The sequence below is a fragment of the Abramis brama genome (assembly GCF_963993115.1).
Source record: "Abramis brama genome assembly, chromosome: 24".
NCBI lineage: Eukaryota > Metazoa > Chordata > Actinopteri > Cypriniformes > Leuciscidae > Abramis > Abramis brama.
In genome coordinates, this window is record NC_139986.1 from 2,695,662 (window position 1) to 2,718,709 (window position 23,048).

The following is a 23,048-nucleotide window of genomic DNA, read 5'->3' on the forward strand; positions in this document are numbered from 1 at the left end:
GTTTTCTTTATCTCTAACTCTCCTCCTCCATGTGCCCCAGTTCACTCCGCTGCACTCGTTTGTGTCGTTTACTTCTGCTTCCATCCCTTATTCCTCCACTCTTCCAGCAAACATGACTGACCGTAGCCCATTTCCTTGAGGCCAATGAACACAACCGCCCCTCTGACGAATAAAGGAATAGTTCAACCTAACATTTTCTGTCATTATTTAATATTATTTATAATATAATATTAATTTATCACTTAATATTCACCTAAAAATTGATCATTCCATGGAAGAAATTCATATGGTTCAGCCGTCTGATATACTAACAAAGCCTGGGGTGAGGTGTGGACATCTCAACAGGCCATATATGGTTAGGAGCTGATGTTAAAAGGCCATGTCAAAAAGAATGCCAGACACATTTATGGTTCATGTATGATAATGCTTGTAGGACAAGCAAAGACAAGTGACATGTACCCCGCTTCAGGTCATTTGTTAAATGCTTGCATGCATGTCGCAGTTCATAGTTGATGACCTATTCAATCGATCCATGCACAGTCTGGCATGGCATCTGACACCCTTAAGATATACAGCCACCTCATGCACCACGTGGATTGAGGTAAGTCTTATATCAAGCACTGCCATTAAGCTAATAGCATCAAGCATCTTGCTATCAGGTTCTGGCTGGCTGCTGTGGTTCCTATATTGGTTTATACATAGGCCAAAATCAAAAAACTCCACCCTGCAAATCTTCATGATATTCATATACATATACATATACATATCACTTGGGTAACTACCATAACTTTGAAAAACCACTAACAAACAAAAACAAATAATTCATAAATGTATAAATAAAGGATGAATAAAATGAATACTACAACACCTTTGTACAAGTGGTTTTTAGACCCATCTTTTCCCCATGTTGCATCCATTTGCCTGGTCATTCATTTAGATGTTTAGTTTATCTTGATTTGTGATTTCTCTCTCGCTCTCCTTTGATCACCTCATCTCTCTCTTCTCCTCTCTTCCTCCCTCTATCTGTTCTGATTTTAATGCTCTTCCAATCAGTGTGTCCATTAAGCGCAGAGCTCATCAGTGCACGTTTACTCACGCATGCAGATGAGCTCCAATTGCAGTGTATTGCAAACGCCTCAGAGACCTGTTTGGGTGAGTGTGTGTGTGTGTGTGTGTGTGTGTGTCATACTGAGATGGAAGAGATGAAAAAGAGAAGGGCTACAGTTAAATGGGCCTTGAGAGACTGCAGATGAGAGTGTATTGCTGCAGAAGTGAATCTGTATGTGTGTGAACAAAAAGACACAATGAGAGAGACAGCAAGAAGTGGAGTTGAATGTCAGTAATCCATACTCTCTTGGCAAGGTGTGCGCATGTGTGTGTGTGTGTGTGTGTGTGCGCAATCTCCTTAGTGATGGGAGTTTCTGATGGCTCTCAGAGGAGGGGTAGATGTAATGAGAGTGAGAGAGAACATTTCTGTGCTGAGTGAGCGTGTCCGCTGGGGTCCAGACCTGCGTTTCAGTTCTTAATTAACTTTCACAACCCATCCCACTCCCTCGCTTACACAAACACTAAATGCACATTCTTTTTCACCTCTGACTCCTTTGCTATAGTGCCAATTTTACCTCCTTCAATAATGTTAGGTGGGCTTGTTAAGGCTAGCTGTAGACAATATATTTCTGTCTCCTATTAGGGTTACGGCTTTAAACAACACTATACCCTTAAGTATTAAACCTTGGCATGCCACTTGTCCTACTCTACACATTTGCAGATTGTCAAGGAAAACTGCATTATAAGCAACCACATTTATGATTTTTTTTGAAGGAGGGTGTTTGGCCAGAATAATCCCTAAAAAATTACCAAAATTGTGAAATGTTAATGATGTGAATATAGTTGTTTTCAATGCAGATTTTTTTAATTCCTACATTATGACAGTCTTTTTTCACTTATGACTTCCCTTAGAATCAGAAATGAATGAAATTCGGCATGTATCCTCAGATGGCCTTGATATCCGTGTGTACCAAGTTTTGTGAACCTTGGATTTTGCATTCACAGAACACAGGCCAATTTATTCATTATGGGCAACGCCTAAAAATGTAAATTAAATTGATTAAATCTGTTATTTAACCAATCAAAATTCTTTTGACAAATTTATCAAGGTTCTCACCAATTCTCATGCAAGTTGAATGAAACAGCCAAGAAAGACTTCAAAAATTCATCCCATATGTTTCCTGGGATATAAAGAAAAAATAGAACATATCACAGCGCCACCTAGCGCCAACTCCCACAAAATGGTACACAACCTCTTCTAGAATGAAAACAGAATGATAATAAAAAGAAAATCAGCACAATCAAAAGAGTGTTCCAAGAGAAGGGGTCCTGAAAGCTGCCAGCAGCGTGTGATGACGCACAGCTGAAGCTAATTCTGTCTCATCACTGAGGCTGTAAATCCAAAAGAGCTCCTCTCCTTCGGGGTATCCAGTCTACTAGGCATGGACCAGGTGTTCTCAAGGTCTCAACTCGACATGAGGCTGAACAGCCTGAGCATGATGAGCACACCACAACCCTGGCTGATCTCCAACAACGTTCAACATCATAGCATGTGTACCATGCACTTCAGCTCTAAAGCTGACATGATGAGTAGTGGACGTGCTTGGGGAAGTTGGGGTTGAATCAACAGCTAGCATTGATTGTTGAGGAAAGTTCAGAAAAGTGCTACGGTATGGCAATTTGTTTAATAAACACTTTTTGTTATACTGGATGAACCTGTCTTCATAGCTCAAAGATCTAATGCCTCCAAAGCTACCTTGCTATTGCTAGCCTCTCCGAATATTGCCTAGCCTACCTTTCAGTATTTTTATTTATTTTTATTTGTCCGCTACAAATGATGTCTACAACAGTATTCCACACTCTCTAGAACTACAATACCCATCATGCTCAGACATACTACCACTTCTATAACAGTTGTGCACAAAAATATCCCCCAAGAACTGTAATTGTCAGTAAATCAATTAAATAAATGGAAAAGTAATGCACATATCTATTTTGTAAATGCATGTTACAGAATTGTGAATGATTCATACATGAATGGTCTGATGCAGTACGCCAAAATTCTCCAGTCATTTAGTCCACTTAAACCCCAACCCTCTACATTCGACTGCTAGCTTGAATTCATTTCTGAATGTAATGCCTCAAAATCCAATTAATCATTATACTTTTTATTTTTTTATTTTTTTATAATCCGTTATTTCGTCATACGGCAGGAAAGATCTGTCGGTATGTCCATTTTATTAGTGGAAATATAGCAAGTAATGAAAGATGTACATAACACACGTTAAACGTAACATACATCCAACACTACTAAAAATTGCTCCAACACCCACTTCTAAACACTGATTAAAATGAATGCTGAAGTCATCACACTCATAGTTCTAATTAATTAATCAAATTCAGCTCAAAACATAGGCCACAACCTAACATGTGATTATGGCTTAGTAATTGTCCATCGCCTTCATTCAACAGGACAAAATAGTGGTGGAGTGGTGGAGCACAAATCAGCAGGGCACCAAACCCAACCCTTTAGTGCTCCTGAAACATGACCTGGAAACACTTGTCGATTTTATTGTTCATTACGGCACAGCATGCAACGTACTACGCTAACTAATCCCATTACGCTAATCCACCTCAAAACAACTTATTGTGCAGATAAGAGTGTGTATAATTTATGCAGGATTCAAATGAGCACCAAATCAGAATAATTAATGGAGGCCCCGGCTTAATTAGCCTAGCATTGGGAAACGCTTACGTTCTCAACAAAACGGATGTGCGACTCGCTATTTCAAAGAGCCCAGAGGGGCGGGAGACCAGGAAAACACCTTTTTATGATCGCAGCACCCACAAGTATTTTATCTGTACCTGTCTCGTCCCTCTGGAGGAGATTTGCGAGGAGAAGCCGAGTAAATGTTAATCCTCCATATGGATGTATTTTCGAAATTAACCGATTCCGCATTTGCTTCAAACTCTTTGTAGTTTGAAGTTGGTGGGGAAATTTAGCAAATCAGTCACAGTTGGGGTGACATTTAACTAGGCGACAAAGCTGTTTATGGGAACACAAAGCGACACAGGGAAGCAAAGTTTGGTGAGTAGCACTGCCTTGTGTTTATTTCAGAAAAGTTTCCAATCCAGCCAATGATAAATTTGGTAATCTATGCACTGATGAATAAAACATTTCCTTATTAAACATAACCTCCATTGAAACTGCCTCAGGCCTCAGTGAATGATAGCGAGACTGAGGGTCAAGGTAAGGTCTTCTTATTAGTACCAGGGAGTCCCACATACTCGACACGTTATGCTAACGCTAGTTAAATAAAGTGATTTGAGCACCTAAGGCTGTTCACCCTACCTGAACATGTCGCCCAGGCCCTTCAGCATGCCTTTCTTGGCTTTGTTCTTGTCTTTCTTGTCCTTCCCTCCACGCTCCTTCTTCTTGTCGTCTTTGGTGCGTCCTCCATTCATGTGTTTCTCTGTGTTGGAGGGTGGGAGGGTGAGGTCTGTGGCTGTGGAAATGGAGTCACGGCCAGACCGAGAGCTTTCCTCTGTATCTTCTTCCACTGAGATGATGGTGAAAGTGGGAGAGAGATATATAAACAGACAGACAAAAAGACGAATATCTAAATCAGACTATGCAAGTCACTGTAAGCTCTGGAGAAAGAGCAATACTTAGTAGCACTGGGTTGGGTTTGCCAAATAACACATTTCCACCAAAAACGACACCCTAGCAACCACTAAAAATATAACATAACCCATTACACTTAAGCAACCACATAGCAATGCCCTAGCAACTTGCTGGTTAGACCTGCTAATTATTATTTATTGATAATAAATAAATAAAAAATACTAAATATTTTTTTTTTCCTCTGTCCTCTGGTAAGTATTACTGACATTAAATTAAATTAAATTAAATTAAATTAAATTAAATTAAATTAAATTAAATTAAATTAAATTAAATTAAATTAAATTAAATTAAATTAAATTAAATTAAATTAAATTAAATTAAACCAATACGGGCTAATGTAGTGTCTCGCTGCAGAAACCCTCAATGGTCCAACTTCTTTAAACATCGGCTTAATGAAACCTCTTAATGAGACCTCGTCTGCAAGTCTAACCATACCTAACAGAGACTTATGAGCATCTCATCTTGCCTGAATCTCTTTTCATTTTATTCCTTAGCTGAGTTTTACCTCAGAGGTTATTCAATCTAAAGGAACTCCATCATCTTTTTGCCTCTAAAGGGTCACATCTTCCCACCACAGTCTGGCCATCTTAATAGTGGTTATCCAGGAGCAGTGCAGGAAGCCTATTAGCGTTAGTCCTCGCTGAGCCAATAAAACTAACAGAGAAAGTGAACTCAGAAGTTCATCAAGTGCACCTGAAGAGGTCCATCTACTGTTCACCTCACCATTCTGCACATGCTATTTGAGTACCACATAGTCACTTTCAACTACTTTTTTTTCACCAACAGTTTCTGTATAAGTTTCTAGTGCTGAAGTCGAGGTCTAGACATCATGCAGTCAGAATATAAAACGTTACAAGAGATGTAGTTTGACTGCGTGCTTTTGTTGTATGAAAAAACTCTCTTTTTGCATTCTATGGAAGGTTTTCTGATCATTACAGAAAGAATTGCTTTGCTAACAGATTTTTTTTATCACGTCACCACACTATTAAGATGTTTACTTGGAAGACAAAGAGTTCAGCTCTTCTAATGGACAAGCCCGAGGTGGGTGGTATTCTCACAGCACTCTTAACTTTTGATAGCCCATGAATCTTGTAACGCTAATTTTATGGATTCCAGTCAATGGGATGATGTATTTCATTGATCATATATTAATGCAAGTAGTTTTGGAAAAGCGGGAGAATCTCTGTGGGAACATTTTATTTTGAAGTATCGTTTGCAATGCTAATTCATTTCCTACCACCTATCTTCGTGATACGTTGCATATCAGTATAATCATAAGGGACCGCAGCTGGCTGACATTGCTCATTTCCATTTCAGCACCCGTCTGATTACAGCTACTGTCTCCATTCCTGACGGTCTGGATGTGATTAATTTGTCACTAATTGTAAGTTTAAAAACGCTCGGAAAGCGGGAAAAAAATTAGGGGGCACTAAAAGCAAAGTGCTTTTGAATAGAGCGGAGACGCGGTGCTGGAGACAGATGCCTGTGTGATTAGAGCTTATTAATACCCAACAAATCTCTGACGTGAGTGAGAACTTTGATGGCTAGAAGAAAGGCCCTCATGAAAGCGAAAGACCATCATGGATATTTCTGCATGCTCGTGAGGGGAAGAGGGTGGGCACTCGTTCCTTGTGTTTTATTCACTCGTGCAAAACAGTCGCGATCTGTGTTTTCTGTCATTCTGCCATCTACTGAAATTATACCCAAAAGGATTAGCGCAAGACAAGGATAGTGTGGATAGTGTGAGTTATTCTCTTAGAATTAAAGGTTCAGTGGGGTTCTATATAGAACGCAAGGGTTCAATAAAATGTTTTATTAAATAAAACTAGGTTACACTTTATTTCGATAGTACTTTAGACATTCTACTAACTATAACTACATGTCAACTAGCTCTCAGTAGAATATAAGAAGACTGTTAGGTTAGGGTTCGAGTTAGTATAATAATTTCACATGTAGTTGTAAAGTTACTTATAGTCAGTAGAATATCTGTTGAGGAGCATCAGAATAAAGTGTTGGCAGACATTAAGCAGACACTCTACTAATACTCTAATGAGAGTTAGTTGACATGTAGTTGCAAAGATACGTATAGTTAGTTGAATGTCTAAAATGGACTATTGAAATAAAGTGTTACCTGAAACTAAATCCATAAAATGATCACATGATGGGAACCCCTAAAAGGTTCAATAAATGAAGCGCCTGACAGAACCCGTTAAGGTTCTAAATAGAACATTTATCTCTGAATTGTGAGATATAAACTTACAATTGCGTGTTATAAAGTAAGAAGTGCGAGATATTAACTTTATATAACTCGCAATTGAGAAAAGATGTCAGAATTGTGAGTTATATGAAGTCCAATTCTAAGGAAAAAAGGGTATTTTTTTCCTTAGAAGTGGACTTTATATAACTCGCAATTCTGACTTTTTTCTTGCAATTGCGAGTTTATATCTCGCAATTCTGACATCTTTTCTCAGAATTGCATTGCATTGCATACAAAAACTAACTTAATGTATTGAAGAAAAATCATTATACTGTATGTTCTGAAGAAATACATTTCTGGAAGATGTAAACTCACAATTGTGAGAGAAAAAAAGTCAGAATTGTGACATAAAAAGTCGCAATTACCTTTTAGATTTCTTATTCTGTGGCGGAAACAAGATTCCATAACAAGGGCCAGAACAAAGTTTCTGGCCTAAAACATTTCTGGCCTTCAGAAAGATGGATTCTCAGGAGACGAAATGGAAAAGAATGCAGGAAAGTATGAATTGGACAGGACAGCATTTATAAACATCCTCATTAACTTGAAAAGAAGATTCACAGTCAATACAGCAGCGTCTTCTCAGATCAATAGCGTTTTCATTAAAACGGTTATCACAGTAAGTTACGGTTCTGCTAATTGTTGACTGAAATGTAAAAAGAAACGAATTAGGGTAATTAACGGCAAATTTCAGCAACACAGGACTGAGTGGTAAATGTTTTGACACCGCAATCAAAAGGCGTCATTAGTCGTCTCCTTTTGACGTGCCACGGTATTCATTTCTTCTTTAGAACGCCGATCACTTCTAATGGAGTCTTGAAATTACCACTCTGGCTGAAAACCCGGCGGGAAAAAGAGCCGAGCACATTTAAGTCTGATATTTAAAAAAAAAAAATTAAAACATAAAACACCAGGAAACACAGCCCAACTCATTTTCTCGGCTGGATATCTCTCAGTGACACATTTTTCCTCGGGTGATGCCAAATTCACATTTTATGTAAATAAAAGTGTCTGTGTGGAAAGAAAAAGCCTGCCCTTATCTGTCAACTTTTGACTATTAACCTCGGTGACAGGCACAGGCAGGTTCCTCTTATCTAAATTGAAAAACAGAGTTATTTGAATATCGAAAAGGGAGAAATGCAATATGCTTCTACCGTGGAATCTCACGCATTTGCCCTCTATTGCTCCACGGAAGAGATAAGGCAGTATTTAGCCCAATGTGGACACAGCTTACAAGAACAAAGTGACTGAGGCAAATCATTTGACTCTTTTGAAAAAAAAAAAAAAAAAAAAATCTGCCTGCTTTTAATGGAATATTTTAATGGAGAACAAAAGGATGGCGTGATTTTTTTCCCCCTGGCAGGTGTTATTAACTAAACAGAAGTGTTGGACAGAATTCATAAAATCATCCGAACCCTATAGGGTCTAACACTATGTATTATTTAACTCAGATCTCAGATGTGAAAGTACGCATGTTTTATCACTTGAAGTCTCAACAATTCTAATTTAATTCCTTACTTATTATGCCAAAGAAATAACACCTTCAGTGCAGAAAACTGTGGTATAAAAACATTTTAACAGGTTAATAAATGAAACAATCTAAAATATGAAAAGAACACAAATCGCTGCTGCAAGCAATCAGTGAACCATAAAAATGAGCCCAAACGCATTTAGTAAATCATTGAGTCTGCCAGCATTTAGAAATATCCCTTTAAAACCCAGGTCCCGTTAGAGAAAAATGCCCAGCGTGGATGTCTGGAAATTCATTTGGTCATGGGTGAAATGAATAGTGAAGCTTGTACACATGCTTATTGGCTGTTTATTTCCCTCCGAGTCTTTGAGGGAAGGCCTGACCTACTTACAGAGAGGAGGGATCTCTTCTGCTAGTCTAATCTTCAGAATAGCACAAGACGTCCCCACGAGACCCGCTGCCTTGTTTCTCCACTGAGTGCCGTCTATAAAGGCAAACCAAATTGGTGGGTGACTCCATAATATTCTGGGCCAGTCATTGTGTGAGACAACTGATGAAATTGGCATTGATATTGTGTCAGATCGCCTTCACAGTGTCTGTGCAATTATGGTAATAGCTGTGATTACATGAGTTGCCATTTTCAATATAAAGAGAAAAGAGGTTAAGAAAGTAGTAGATGATACACTGGACTACATCATGATGATTAAACTAGACTGTTCAATTTACATACACATCTTTTCTTTCTTTTTTTTTTACTTTATTATTATTTTATTATCCTGGTTGTATCTAAAAAACGGTTTTAAAAGAATATTTGTTGGTTTTCCTTAGTCAAATCAACCTTATAATTGGAGAGGACTGCATGTTAAATAATAACCTACATAAACATATACATATATATATATATATATATATATATACACACACACATATACTGTATATATACACTACCGGTCAAAAGTTTTAGATCGGTAAGATTTCTAATGTTTTTAAAAGAAGTCTCTTCTGCTCACCAAGGCTGCATTTATTTGATTAAAAATACAAACAAAAACAGTAATATTGTGAAATATTATTAGAATGTAAAACAGCTGTTTTCTATGTGAATATATATTAAAGTGTAATTTATTCCTCAGATGAAAGCTGAATTCTCAGCATCATTACCCCAGTCTTCAGTGTCCTTCAGATCCTTCAGAAATCATTCTAATATGATGATTTGATGCTCAAGAAACATTTATGATTATTATCAATGTTGAAAACAGTTTTTTTACATTTTTATTTCATGATGCTATGATGAATAGAAAGTTCAAAAGAACAGCATTTATCTGAAATCTAAAGCTTTTGTAACATTAAACACTACCCTTCAAAAGTTTGGGCTAAGTAAGAATTTAAATTTTATTTTTGGGGGAAAGAAATAAAATAAATCAATACTTTTATTCATCAAGGATGAGTTAAACTGATCAAAAGTTACAGTAAAGACATTTATAATGTTAGAAAATATTCTATTTTAAATAAATGCTGTTCTTTTGAACTTTCTATTCATCAAAGAATTTTGAAAAAAAATGTGTACACAACTCTATTCAACATTGATAATAATAACGAATGTTTTTTGATCATCAGATCATCATATTAGAGTGATTTCTGAAGGATCATGTGACACTGAAGACTGGAGTAATGATGCTGAAAACTCAGCTTTGATCACAGGAATAAATTACAGTTTAAAATATATTAAAATAGAAAACAATCATTTTAAATTGTCATAATATTTCACAATAATACTTTTTTTTGTATTATTATTGTTATCAAATAAATGCAGCCATGGTGAGCAGAAGAGACTTCTTTTAAAAACATAAAAAATCTTACCGATCTAAAACTTTTGACCGGTAGTGTATATATATATATATATATATAACTTGTGAATATGTATCTTTAACTACACATTGACAACCAGTCAGTAAATAGACTAATGTAAGTCTCACAGTAATCACAGTAATGATTCCTGGTTCATTTCGAGTTGAATGATTGATTGATTCACTTGAATGATTCACTGATTGATTTTGATTCAAACTGCTGAAGCAACAGCAAATTTGAAGATGTATCATGATTTATTTTGACTGACTCATTAATAAGAATCATTTGTTCATGAATCCGACATCATGGCTCATGCTATGTTTGTGGTCGCATGCAGGAATCACTGGCTACTCCTGTTATCAGACAGGTTTCCTATTTTTGTCTGGCCCAATCAGGCAATGGTGGGCGGTTTTGCATTTGATGTAAATAGACACTCCGTTAAAAGTTGTGTGCTTCTAATTGCTGCTAGGGTGTTGCTAGGGTATTTTAGGTGGTCGCTAAGGTGATCTGGGTGGTTACTGAATAGTGCCATGATATTGTAGTCTCTAGATATCTCCCTTTTTTCATTTTTTTAATCATTCACCATTAAAAGAGGCCTGCAGCTGCACAGCACCGACACTTACACGTCTCCATACCTTCGTCATCTTCATCGGGGTTGACTATGGTCACACCTGGCTTGTCGTATGATTTGTCGATGGCCGCCCGGAAGCTTTCGTTGCAACCCCTTCCCCTGATGATCCTGGGACGAGGCCTGTGGAACGGGACGTCCCCGTTGAGCGTCACCTCTGCAACAGCTGTCTGGAGGCTCTCCAAGGAACTGGACTTCTTCAAACCCAACGACGGTCCCACATCTCGCGTGGAGTTGCCTTAGGGTGGAGAAAGAGTAAAAACATGCCAGAAAGAGAAGAGAAAACACTCACTTTTTTCCTCAATATATCCTTCTCTCCTAATTCATTTCTATCATTTACATCCCTTGCTAAAGACAAATGTGCATACTGGGATCGCATTTATCTGCAGATGGAGGGAGAAAAAAAGTGTGCTAAAATAATACGGAATATAAATGACTCCACTGGATGCGAAGTGAGGTGTCAGAAAGATTATCCGTCATGTGAGGCAGAAAAACTTCACATTTTTAACTCTTGAGGTCATTTTTGCTTCTTTTCCCCAATGTGTATGTGTGTATGTGCAAGACGATACGAGAGAAAGAGAAAGCGAGAGCGCATAACTCCTTCCTGTAGTTTAAGGCACTGATGGATGGGCCAAATATGAGGCCCATTATCTTCGCTGTGTGGTCGTGGGAGGAGGAGGAGGAGGAGAACAAGAGGGAGGAAGAGCAAAAGCTTGTAGACTCGGAGAGTCCTAGCCCAAACTCCCTCAACTCGCCTGCTTAATGACCTTTTCATGCATTTAATCCACTTGTTCCCCGTTAAGGGTCCCTCACAAAGACACAGTAGACCCACACTTCAAACACACGCCAGTGCGGAGAGAACATTAATCCTGCTTATGAAATCCTGTAGAGGAACAATTCTGGAGAATAACTCAATGAGAGCGAATGGGCTTGGCTGCTCGGGTCAGGGATTTGCATGTGTGTGTGCGCAGCGTACACAATTAACACTAAATGGAGAATAACAAAATGTCCCTTATATGGAAGTTCAATGTAATATGGTTTCAATGGAATTGTAAAACAGTCCCTCAGTTCTATATGCATTACGTCACATATTCAATAATACAATAGATCTCTTCTGTATAATTACAAGTACGATTGTGTAATTTTTTTCAGGTTTCTTTGATGAACAAAAAGTTCAAAAGAACAGCATTTATTTGAAATAAAAATCTTTTGTAACATTAGCAAGTCTTGACTGTCACTTTTGATCAATTTAAGTAATTAAATACTTGCAGTCTGTAAACATACAATAGGTACAGAGCTAATTTTGGAACCTGTGTACTTATGAATCAGTGAAGTGTGTGTGTAATTGTGCAAACCTTATGGAACAGACTCTGGAACAGTTGCCAAGTACTAAAAATGATCTAAGCCACCTGCATGACTGGATAAAACAGCTCTAACAATAACCCTTGATAACTCCAGTGTGCACGACTGCTTCTACACACATGCACAATCGTTTCAGTGATGAATGATTCCTAAAAAACTCTAGATGATGCGTGAATGTGAGTCCAGCTGTGTGCATCTCATTGAAATGTATAGCGCAACAGGGCAGTGTGTGTGTGCGTTTAAACACAATTAGCATGCAAATGATAAATAAACAAACGTTATCCGACAGCAACGTTACAGCTCTCGTGAGCGTAGCCAAGACTGGCATCTCTGTTTGCTGCCGCAGCGTAAACGCGTCGTTTCTCACTCGAAGATCTTCGCGTCAGATATCGATGGGAAATGTCTTGGCTATGAAGCTCAAAATGCAGCCCTTAACTCTGTTTGATCTACCTTCCTCCGTTTGCACAGCTATGATTATGTTTCCGATGGCCGCTGTTCTGTGTTTAGATTTGGAGTGCCCACAATAAAGAAAAGAAATACAAATTTAAAAAAAAAACTTAGTAAATACAATACGTGCCAAGTAGAAATGCACTTCATGTTGGTTTCATATGGTTCAAGAAAAGTTTCCATTTAATTACTTTTAAAAAGTCATGTGGTGTAACCATCAAGTATATATAAAAATAATAACTTGACTGCAAGTTTTTCAAAGAGGTTTTTCAATATACACTGCCATTCAAAAGTCAGGGTGGGTAAGATTTGTAATGTTTTTAAAATAAGTCTCTTATGCTCATCAAGGCTGCATTTATTTGATTAAAAATACAAACAAAAAAAACCCAGTAATGTTGTTAAATATTCAGAACTGAACCTGAAATCTGAACCGGTCTGACTGGGCCAATAGGAAAAAAATATTCAGCCCTGATATATTAAAGCGCAGGTAAATGTGACATTTATTACAATGGGTTCATGAGAAGATTGTTTTAAGTTCACTTAAATTAAAAGTTGTTATATTTTTAAAAGCCTAATAAATGTTAAAATCGATAGATTTCAATTAACCGTAATGCTGAATGGCTATAATTTATGGCTATAAATAATTTTTATAGAAAAAAAAAGAAAAAAAGATGCCATTAAACAAATATTTAAAATATAGGTGACTCTCTTTATGTTGTTTCTACATTACTTTGGAGGTTAATTCTGAAATTATTACAATATAAAAATGTTAAAAACATCATGTGTGATTAATCGTGATTAATTACAGAAAAATGTGTGATTAACTAGTTCTTTTTTTAAGCGATTGACAGCACTAATATCGATATTTTAGTCACATTCTAGGAGGGAAACTTGGGAGTTTGAAGTTCCACACGTACAGTGGTTAAAACATCACTTTTCATTCGGAGCACACGCTGAACCGAAAGACCTGTACTGAATATTTTTGTGATGGTACGTGTACCATCAAACCCCTAAAATGTATAGATGAAGCAATACAAAAATAGCATCACATCATTGACCCATATCGAGATTCAAAATGCAAACAGGATTGCTACACTACTTCTGTCGAGCTAAAGGCTGTGGCACAGGTTCAGGCACATTTAGGTTCTCGAGCACTTCTTGGAACTGGTGTTTGCATTCTCATCAGACCTTGAAAACTGGGTCTCTATATATACATCCATACTGCATGTGGAGGCACTCTGTGTAAACACGGCTGCTTTCAATCTCTCTCATTCCTCTCAGACGATGCATTAAGGTGGACCCGATGGTTTGGTCCTTCTCCTAAACACATCTTCCCTCCATTCCTGACTCGCTTTCAGAGCTAAATGGAGCATATCCGCCGGTCGCTGGGAGGAAAGACATGAGGCAAAACAGAGATTAGCTAAGCAAAATAAACCCCCAACACAGTAAGAAAACTATTAGAAATCTATTACAGAACCTCCTCTTGAAAGACGGACGTTTTAAACATCAGTAAGAGTAAGAGGAGCGAAGGCTTGGGAACGATTACAGGTATTTGAGGTGTAGGGATGGTGTTTGGAAGTGTCGGCAGAGCGCCAGGCCTGTGGCGTAATCCAAACCAGAGCCGCCACTGTTATCATTCTTTCACAACTGGTAGCAGCTTCTGAAGCCACGGCTCCTTTAAAACCCTCTTGATCCTTTAACCAAGCAAACCTGCGCTGAGGAAAATACTGATTAAACTAGCTAGTGCCAAAACTGGCCAATTAGGACAAAGAACTGCACAATCCTGAGCTGGCGACAGACTCGGTTTCTAGATATTCATGGAATCTTTCGTTAGCAGGAACAGTAAGCCGCTGCAAACACAGGTGGTTTGGTTGTTAGGAACATGACGGATGATAGACCGTTTGCAGGGGCTTTTCTGTTCGAACGCTTGGAAATGAGCAGATCCGGCCCGTGTTTGTCAGTGTGAGATTTCTAAGTTCATCCAAAAAATTTTATTCTGTCATAATTTATTGGTGTTCCAAAACTGAGTGATTGTTTCTTTTGTGGAGCACAAACATTGAATTTTTCAAATGAATGACTAATTCAGGACTGCATTTGTTAAACTCAAAAATAACAACAAAAGCACCAACAATTGCTACTAAAGAGTTTAAATAACTTGATATAACAATAATTTTAATATATCAATTTTAACAGCATTCATATGCCGATATATTAATAGTAATTTTAAATAACTAAGAATAAATAACTAAATAGTTAAACTAAAATATATAAAGATAAAGAATAAAATATAATTGTAGTACCATGGTCAGTTTTTAAATATATAAAAATAAAAGGAAGTGAATGAGGACGGGCCTGTTAAGATAAAAAAAAAAATATATATATAAAAATTATATTAGTAGGCTATAAGAGTAATATAACATTAATATAAAAATAACTAAGTTAAAATGAATTAGGACTGGGTGTTTAAAAAAACAAACAATGAAAGCACCATAAAAATAGTTAAAATAACTTAATATAAAAATAATAAAAGAATAAATATAATATAAATATAAAATAACAGGCAATAAATGAGGACTTGGTGCAAAAATGCACCATAAGAATAGTTAAAGTAACGTGATATATATATATATAAAAAATAATAAAAAAAAGTACTGTACAATATTAATATAAAAATAATTTAGTGAAAATGAATGAGGGCCTGTCAAGCTCCAAAAATGACAACAAAAAAAGCATAATAAAAGTGATCTTTTGAACAATGTTCCAAGTTTTCTTGAATCAATTATTTACATTAGTTTGAACGGGGAACAGATTAAAATGTCTGGTTATACAGTCATGCAGGACGACAAAATGAGCATTTCGGGCCGAGCTGTTCCTGTTACTGAAGGACTTGGTCCACCAAGACCATCTCTCCCACCAGACTCATCTCTTCTCTGATGAAGCACATTGTATCTGTGGGGGGTGTCTGTCTCTGTTTGTTATTAATAGAAATGAAAAAGGAAAGAATCCAATCCGCCTGGCACGCATGTGAACAAACATCGCGTCCCATATGCTGGAGAAGCCTCTTTAATCAACATGCTTCAAATAGCATGTGAACATGCGGCTTTCAGAGCTTAGACACAAATCTGCTACACTGAAGAGCAGAAGCCGAACGCACACCGAACACAAAGGGATTGAGCAGATAAAGCCCGCTTCGGGGAAACACAAATGACATCTGCATCACTGGGAATCTGGGAATAATCACACGGGTTTTCTGTGGCATGGCATTGTGTCGCCTCCGTGCGAAACACGGCAAGGGATGGAAAGCTCATAATTACACTTTTTATTATTTTACCAGGCAGGTTTTTGACATGCAACCCTCAACGGATCAAACCACTCTGATTCTCATCACACTCCACATACACTGTTTTTATTGTCATCCTTCTTTTGTTGAATGTTTTCCTGCTATTTTCTCATCTGGGTGTGAAGAGAAAGAAGAGCAGTGATCGTATAAGATGACAATACCACGGTACTGATATAAATCACTATATATTCATATAGCACCAAAAATGACCATGGTACTGTCATGTCAAAGTATTCTTGTACCATGTTAATATCATGGTACATTAATTTCAGTGTCATAGTATATAACCCTTAAAGGAAAAATGAAAAAATGTTGTGGTTTTACCATAGTAAAAGATGAATTGTACTTTTATAAGCTGAAATGTACAATAGCACTGGCAATTTGCCTGTATTTCCATTGTAATAATATTTTAAAATATTACTGTTTATAATCAAATAAATGCAGCCTTGGTGAGCAGAAAAGACTTTTTTTTTTTTTTAAATCGTCCCGACCCAAACTTTTGAATGGTGGTGTGTGAAACACTTACATTTGCTGACCAAATATTACCATTGTATTACTTATACACCTAAATAAATAAATAAATAAATAAATAAATAAATAAATATATATATATATATATATATATATATATATATATATATGTATATATATATATATATATATATATATATATATATATATATATATATATATATATATATCTCATCTTTATACCATGGTACGTTTAAGTGAAAGGAGAAAAAAGAAGCCGGGAGACACAACAACAGTGAAGATATATCTATATTATAGCACCTTCCTCTCTTTAATTAGCAAAGGCACCTCCAGCACTTGAGCGGTTAAGAGTGATTACCATTAAATGCTAAAAGAAAGCATCATTTAAGCTTTAAATAACCTGCGGTGGACTCGCACGAGTGCTGTGACCGTGGCATTGTTCAGTTGGCCGGCGATATTCTCATTAATGATACTCAAGGTAACACAGGCCAGCATTTGCGTATGAAAGCACAATCCATCGCATGTAATTTATTCAGCTATCTGCAATTTTATGCATTAAGTTAAAAGGGTTATTAGGCTTAAAATAGCTCTGCGGCAGCAAGGAGGTTTTGTCCTGGTGTGTCCATGAAGATTGAAGGAGTCTTGGGTTATAGACCCTCCATTCCCGCGTGTCCGGGATCATTAGTGGACCAGAGGATGTCCAGGTTGTCCTTTGCTCCTTTACATCTGTCCTAATTAACTTCTAATGCCGCAAGCCAGTCATTTTCATTAATGACATCAGCGATGCTCAGAATCTGCTGAGTCACATTCATATTTCTGCTCAGTCATGAAACGGTCTGCATGTGACATCCTTCACTGTCACTTCCAGACATACGGCACTTTGATGGTTGTGGAGAATGTGGTGACTCTGAAACTGCTTTTTTCCATGTTCATCTTTCTTTAGTGTGTAATGTTGCAGTTTGTGCATGGAAAAACTCTATATCAGTGTCAGTGTTTCTGAACTCCCTGAAACGCCTTCATTGTAGTCTTGAGTTTCTTCCGGGAACGAACACGTCACAATATTCCTCATTTAAATAATTAATACGTAGAATAAAGGGGCGGGGCCTGGTTGAGTTAGTTAGTAGTGTGTTTATCATGTTAATATGCGGCAGTCGTCTATGAGGGGTTGTCACTTTACTTTTGTTTTGTTGTTTATTTTTGGATTCAACTTTACATTGAATGTTTGCCGGTTCCCGCCTTCTTATAATGGAATTAATTCTTTATAATGGAAAAAAAGGTTATTTGGATTATTAAAATGTTCTTCACACTAAGATTTTATTTGTATTTTTTAAGAACTGATCACTTAAATGTCCGCCTGTGTTGAAAATCCAGCTTTGTTTATGTGTCTATGTGGTGTTTTTAATCTGCTTTAAGACAAACCATGTGTAAATTCATAAGTCGACTCCATTGCTGAGTATTTCCTCCTTAAGACTGCAGTGAACCAAAGACAGTCTCAAAAACACGCTTTGAAATCGTTGGTGTTTCTGACGTCACAAACTACCTTGTAACCAATCAGATCAACGTGTGATCGTCAACCAGTGGATCTCTGAGCTGAGTGAGTGAGTGGAGGCGGGGCTCATTTGCATATTCATGCTAAATGAGGCAAGGGTGTCGAGTTACATTCAAGATATTTGAAGAAATTACGAATTTTTTTTTTCCAAGGAAAAAAGTTCAATTCTGTTATTTTGGTGATCAAACATGAGTTTTAAGGGATAAAATTATTAACTATAGGGGGACTTTAAAGGTTCTATGGGGAATAAAATATGGCGGTTCTATAGTATTGCCTTGAAAACACCCTTTTAGAAGCTTTATTTTGAGGTGCTGGTTCACAAAGAATGCTGGTCAGTGGAACATAAAAAAGCACACGGTCTAGAGACGCGTTTTTTAAAAGTTGAACTTCTTGAAACTTGAGCACCGCATTTTTAGAACGACGTGTCACACGCGAAACACTGCGAAAGACGCGAGCGCAACGGCCATGCACGGTCCTTTGCGCACGTTTACATAAAAAAAAAAAAAAAGGAAAAGTAGCACAGTGGAATGGAAAAACACGTTCTGTGTGAACGGCCCCAAGAGTGTAGAACGGAAAATAAGTTGACACATGACTAGTATGCAACTCCAATTTTTCACTATCCATCCAGTTCCCTCCTTCCATTTCCTCCATATTTTATTTCTTGGAAATAAATTGGTTTGCGAACAGCATTTTATGTTGACTTTAACACAGAAAAGCTTTGACTCTTTGACAGGATGAATTCTCGACATAACATGACTCTGAACACAGAACCTCCGGTCTCCATGCATCTCCAGTTCTCCACACAGCATGAATGCGTTCTCCCCTGTGCTGCAACTACAACTCTCTGCTCCAGACGTTTGACATTGATGGATTAATTGCAGTAAGCCAAACAGGCCCGTCTGACATTGAGGGTCTTTATTTCAAACAGAATTTCAGCAATCCCTCGTCACACCCTCATGCTTTCACACACACACACCTCCGTTTCTTTTCCCATTCTAGAACTCCTCTGCATAATTAATGTTTTCTTCCATCACACTCCCTCAAGAACAGGCAGTCCGCTTCGCTTTCCAAAAAAACTTGTTGCCAAACGTTTATTTAACACCAGGGCACTTCATTTCAATGGGAAAGAAGAAAGCAACACCCTCTCTGATTTGATGCCAATTACTTCAAATGACTTCCTTAACGAGCACAACGCACACAGTCGTTTAGGTAGATTGATTACTAACAGTTAACACCAGATAGGAGAGTCGTGGAGTCAAAGGCGGGCAGTTTTGAAGGATTTTTCCGAACACAGATTAAACTTGTTGCTGGACTCATTTCCACCATCACTGGTGGTCTTTTCATTTTCCATGTTAATACTATGGCTTTGTTCCAAAACCTATTGAGCCGCCTTGCTGTCTACTTCCTAAATAGACATCTCATCTCCACACCGCATTAAATAATGCTGTTCATGAGAACCATACAAAACACAGAACTCACAATTGATTCTAATTGGTTTGATGTCTAATGTTTTTTTTTTTTTTTTTTTTTTTTTTTTTTTTTATACCATCCAATCTAATTAAATATTATAACCCCGTCTGGCTGGTTTTAGCTGGTCTCCCAGGCTGGTTTTATAGGGGTTTTGGACACTTTTTTAGCTGACCAGGCTGGACTTAGGCTGGGAGACCAGCTTAAAGAACAGCTAAGACCAGTCAAACAGCTTAAGCTGGTTTTATCTGTTTTTGTTTTTTTGTTATGTTTTTCCAGCAGGAAAATAAATGTTGGGAAAAATTGACTTAAAAAAATTTAAAACTGCTTTTCCCCCCAAAATTATTCAGTATCTAATGAAATATTACAACTGTTGTCTACATTTCTCTCAACTGGTTGTAATAAGTTTGACATTAGCATATTGCTAAGCTAAAGGCACAACCATGAACAAATGTGTCCATCTTAGACTGAAACGTGATGTTTTTTCTATACTATTGAGTATACAATTAAATATTATACCTGAGGCCAAATTTCGCACAATTGATTGAAATAAACTTTGAGATTAGCAAGTTGCTAAGCTAAAGGCATAAAAGATTAAGTAAAAATTTTAATTAGACAAACTTAAAACAATGTTTGTATACTATTCAGTATCTAATGAACTATTTATAGCCTATATGTTCCCTACATTTTTCTTACTTGATTCTAAGAGTTTGACATTAGCATGTCGCTAGGCTAAAGACACAGTAGATATGGTAAAGTTGTCCTTTTTTAGATTAAAACTCACAATGAGATTTAAAATGTTTCTATACCATTCAGTATCTAATGTAAATATAACTATTATACATTTATAATACTGAACATATTATAATAGAGTTTGATGTTAGCATGTTGCTAAGCTAACAACACAAATTTGGGGTAAAACTGCTTGGGAATCTTGATGATTGACTGAATTATTATATTATAGTCAACAATTCTCAATCTTCCACTACACTCGCGATGCATTCTGGGAGTATTATTTGCATCAAAGTGAAGCATTTATGACGGCAACATGATTTTGTGGCTGGAAGCTCACTAGGTTTTGCAACAGAGCATTGATTTGTCTAAAAATCTTTTTTAAAAATCCACCAAAACGTCTGTAAATGAGCATGCCCAAACACACAGAGGTGCAGTCCGTTCATGAGGTTAGTGTGGAGAGTGTCCCTGATTGGTTGCCTTACCTTCTGTCCTCTCTTTGCGGGGAGTGAGGTAAAACTCGTCGGCTACTGTTAGGGAGGCATAAAGAATTGTGTGTGGTTAATTCAAGACATTCACCATTCCCAGACCCATGCACCAATCCATTCCAGTACGGATGTTACTTGACATTTGCAAAGGCCAAGCCAAGAGGCATGCAAATCATCAGGTGAAAGTGAGACAGTCAGACAGACAGTCAAAGTGGGATAACCCATGAGGCGGTGAAAGAGAGAGAGAGAGAGAGAGAGAGAGAGAGAGAGAGAGAGAGAGAGAGAGAGAGAGAGAGAGAGAGAACTGAGTGCATTAGCATGCAATACGTGATCTCTAACGTTCAAAAGCATTGGGCGGTTATATTGTGTTAGGTGATTTTAGCTCAATGAACCAGGCGTAACCAATTCCTTTTTGCCTTACCATGCATACGGTCGAAATCAAACCATTATTATTATTTTTTTCTGTAATTTTCCTCATGATGGCTCTCAAACAGCCTTTATACAGTTGCCACAGACTGTATTCTTCTCAAAGCCGGAGAGGGGCAAAAATACACACTCAACCTGAAGGCAGAAATGCCATTTGAAGAAAATGGCTCATAAGAACGAAGCACGAGAGATTTGGTGGAATTGAAACGTGCTTCTAATGAGTCGAGGGGACTTGAAACGCTGCTTGTTTGAAATGGCCAGTAACATCAGGACACATCTGTCCTGGTCCAAATGGATTTCATTAAAAGATGGGAAATAGATGAGCTACTTTCACAGAAAGTTTAATAGATCTTGTTAAAGCCATCTCCTTAAAAGTTTGGGATCGGTGAAATATGATTACTATATGATTGCAATTTGAGTACCTAGAAAAGCGCTATATAAATGTAACAAATTATTATTATTATTATTATTATTAATTTAAAATAACTGTTTTCTATGTGAATATATAGTAAAGTGTAATTTTTTCCTGTGATCTAAGCTGAATTTTCAACATCATTACTCCAGTCTTCAGTGTCACATGATCCTTCAGAAATCATTCTAATATGATGATTTGCTGCTCAACAAACATTTTTGATTATTATCAATGTTGAAAACAGCTTCATATCTTTGTGGAAATTGTGATACATTTTATTTTTCAGGATTTTTTAAAGAATAGAAAGCTCTAAAGAACAATTTATTTGAAATAGAAATATTTTGTAACATTACAAATGTTTTCACTGTCACTTTTCATCAATTTAATGCTTCCTTGCTAAATAAAAGTATTATTTATTTTTTTATCTTACTGACCCCACGTTTTTGACACAGCTTTCAAATAACTTATTCATAATCATGATTTATTATATTATCATTTATAAACGTATTATATATAAATATATTGACTCTTTTTTTTATTATTACTTTTAATCAAATGTAAATGCTGTAGATCTCAAAGGTGTCCAAGCACTAACATGATTCAACAAGTTTAATGTTTAATAACATTAAAAATGAACAACCTTCAGTTCGCCATATCTTTCTTTTCTGTATGTTAGTGCTTTTGAGTGTGAACATTTGAAGACCAAAACTGATATGTTTAATTCACCCCAACTCAAATCATTTAATTTTGATGCATATCCATAGTCTAACTCTGTTAAACCTTGACGAGGTACTAAAATAGGTCTAAAATCTGCTGCTTCTTTTCCTCTTTTCTTCACTCTCTCATTTTTAAAGTGCTATATCATCTTCCAGCCATTTCCCTCCTGCTACTGAAGTGTAAAGAGGGAGTGTGTGAGGGAGCCGGGTCTCGTGTTTTCTTGTCTGAGCGGGGCATTGGTCTCGGGAGGCTGTGGTCTTGATGTTGAGTAAGGATAAAGGAGAGGAGGTGGAGGATGAAAGAGATGTTTTATCTCCTCCGATTAGCTGTGCGTTCATGTGGCAGAGACTGTGTGTCCCCTGAGACCGACTCCACGCTCTCAACAACCCTGACCTGTCCTTGAGTCCCGACAAACCCAGCACACAGCACACAGGTGAGGCTACTCTGAGAGATGAGTGAGACATATATTAGTTAGGAGACAGCAGTCAGTTTTTAACTTCATGTCATCATGAATGCATTTTAAATGTTTAACGACTCTCTGTACTCTTTTAAGTTTGGTGCACCCATTTCTGTGTCTGATACTATTAAGTTTAACGTTGATGCGCTCGCATTCACACCCCAGCTGATAATCCGCACGGCTCGAAAGCAAAGGAACAGGAGCAAGGCAAGGGACAGGGACTGGTGTG

At 37.2% G+C, this 23,048-nt stretch overlaps 1 protein-coding gene across 8 annotated transcripts in view; it reads right to left on the reverse strand.

The window, feature by feature from the left end:
* The window catches only part of pard3aa (par-3 family cell polarity regulator alpha, a), a 460,369-nt gene that overhangs the window by 124,598 nt on the left and 312,723 nt on the right, over positions 1-23,048 (reverse strand). For 5 of the 8 annotated variants that reach the window (XM_084102432.1, XM_084102429.1, XM_084102430.1 and 2 more), the window contains 3 exons: positions 20,805-20,849; positions 10,926-11,168; positions 4,400-4,607 (listed from right to left, as the gene is read on the reverse strand). In XM_084102432.1, the coding sequence (XP_083958558.1) occupies positions 4,400-4,607; positions 10,926-11,168; positions 20,805-20,849 (496 nt within the window). The remainder of the gene's footprint in view (positions 1-4,399; positions 4,608-10,925; positions 11,169-20,804; positions 20,850-23,048) is intronic. The other 3 variants (XM_084102431.1, XM_084102428.1, XM_084102427.1) reach the window with 2 other exon arrangements.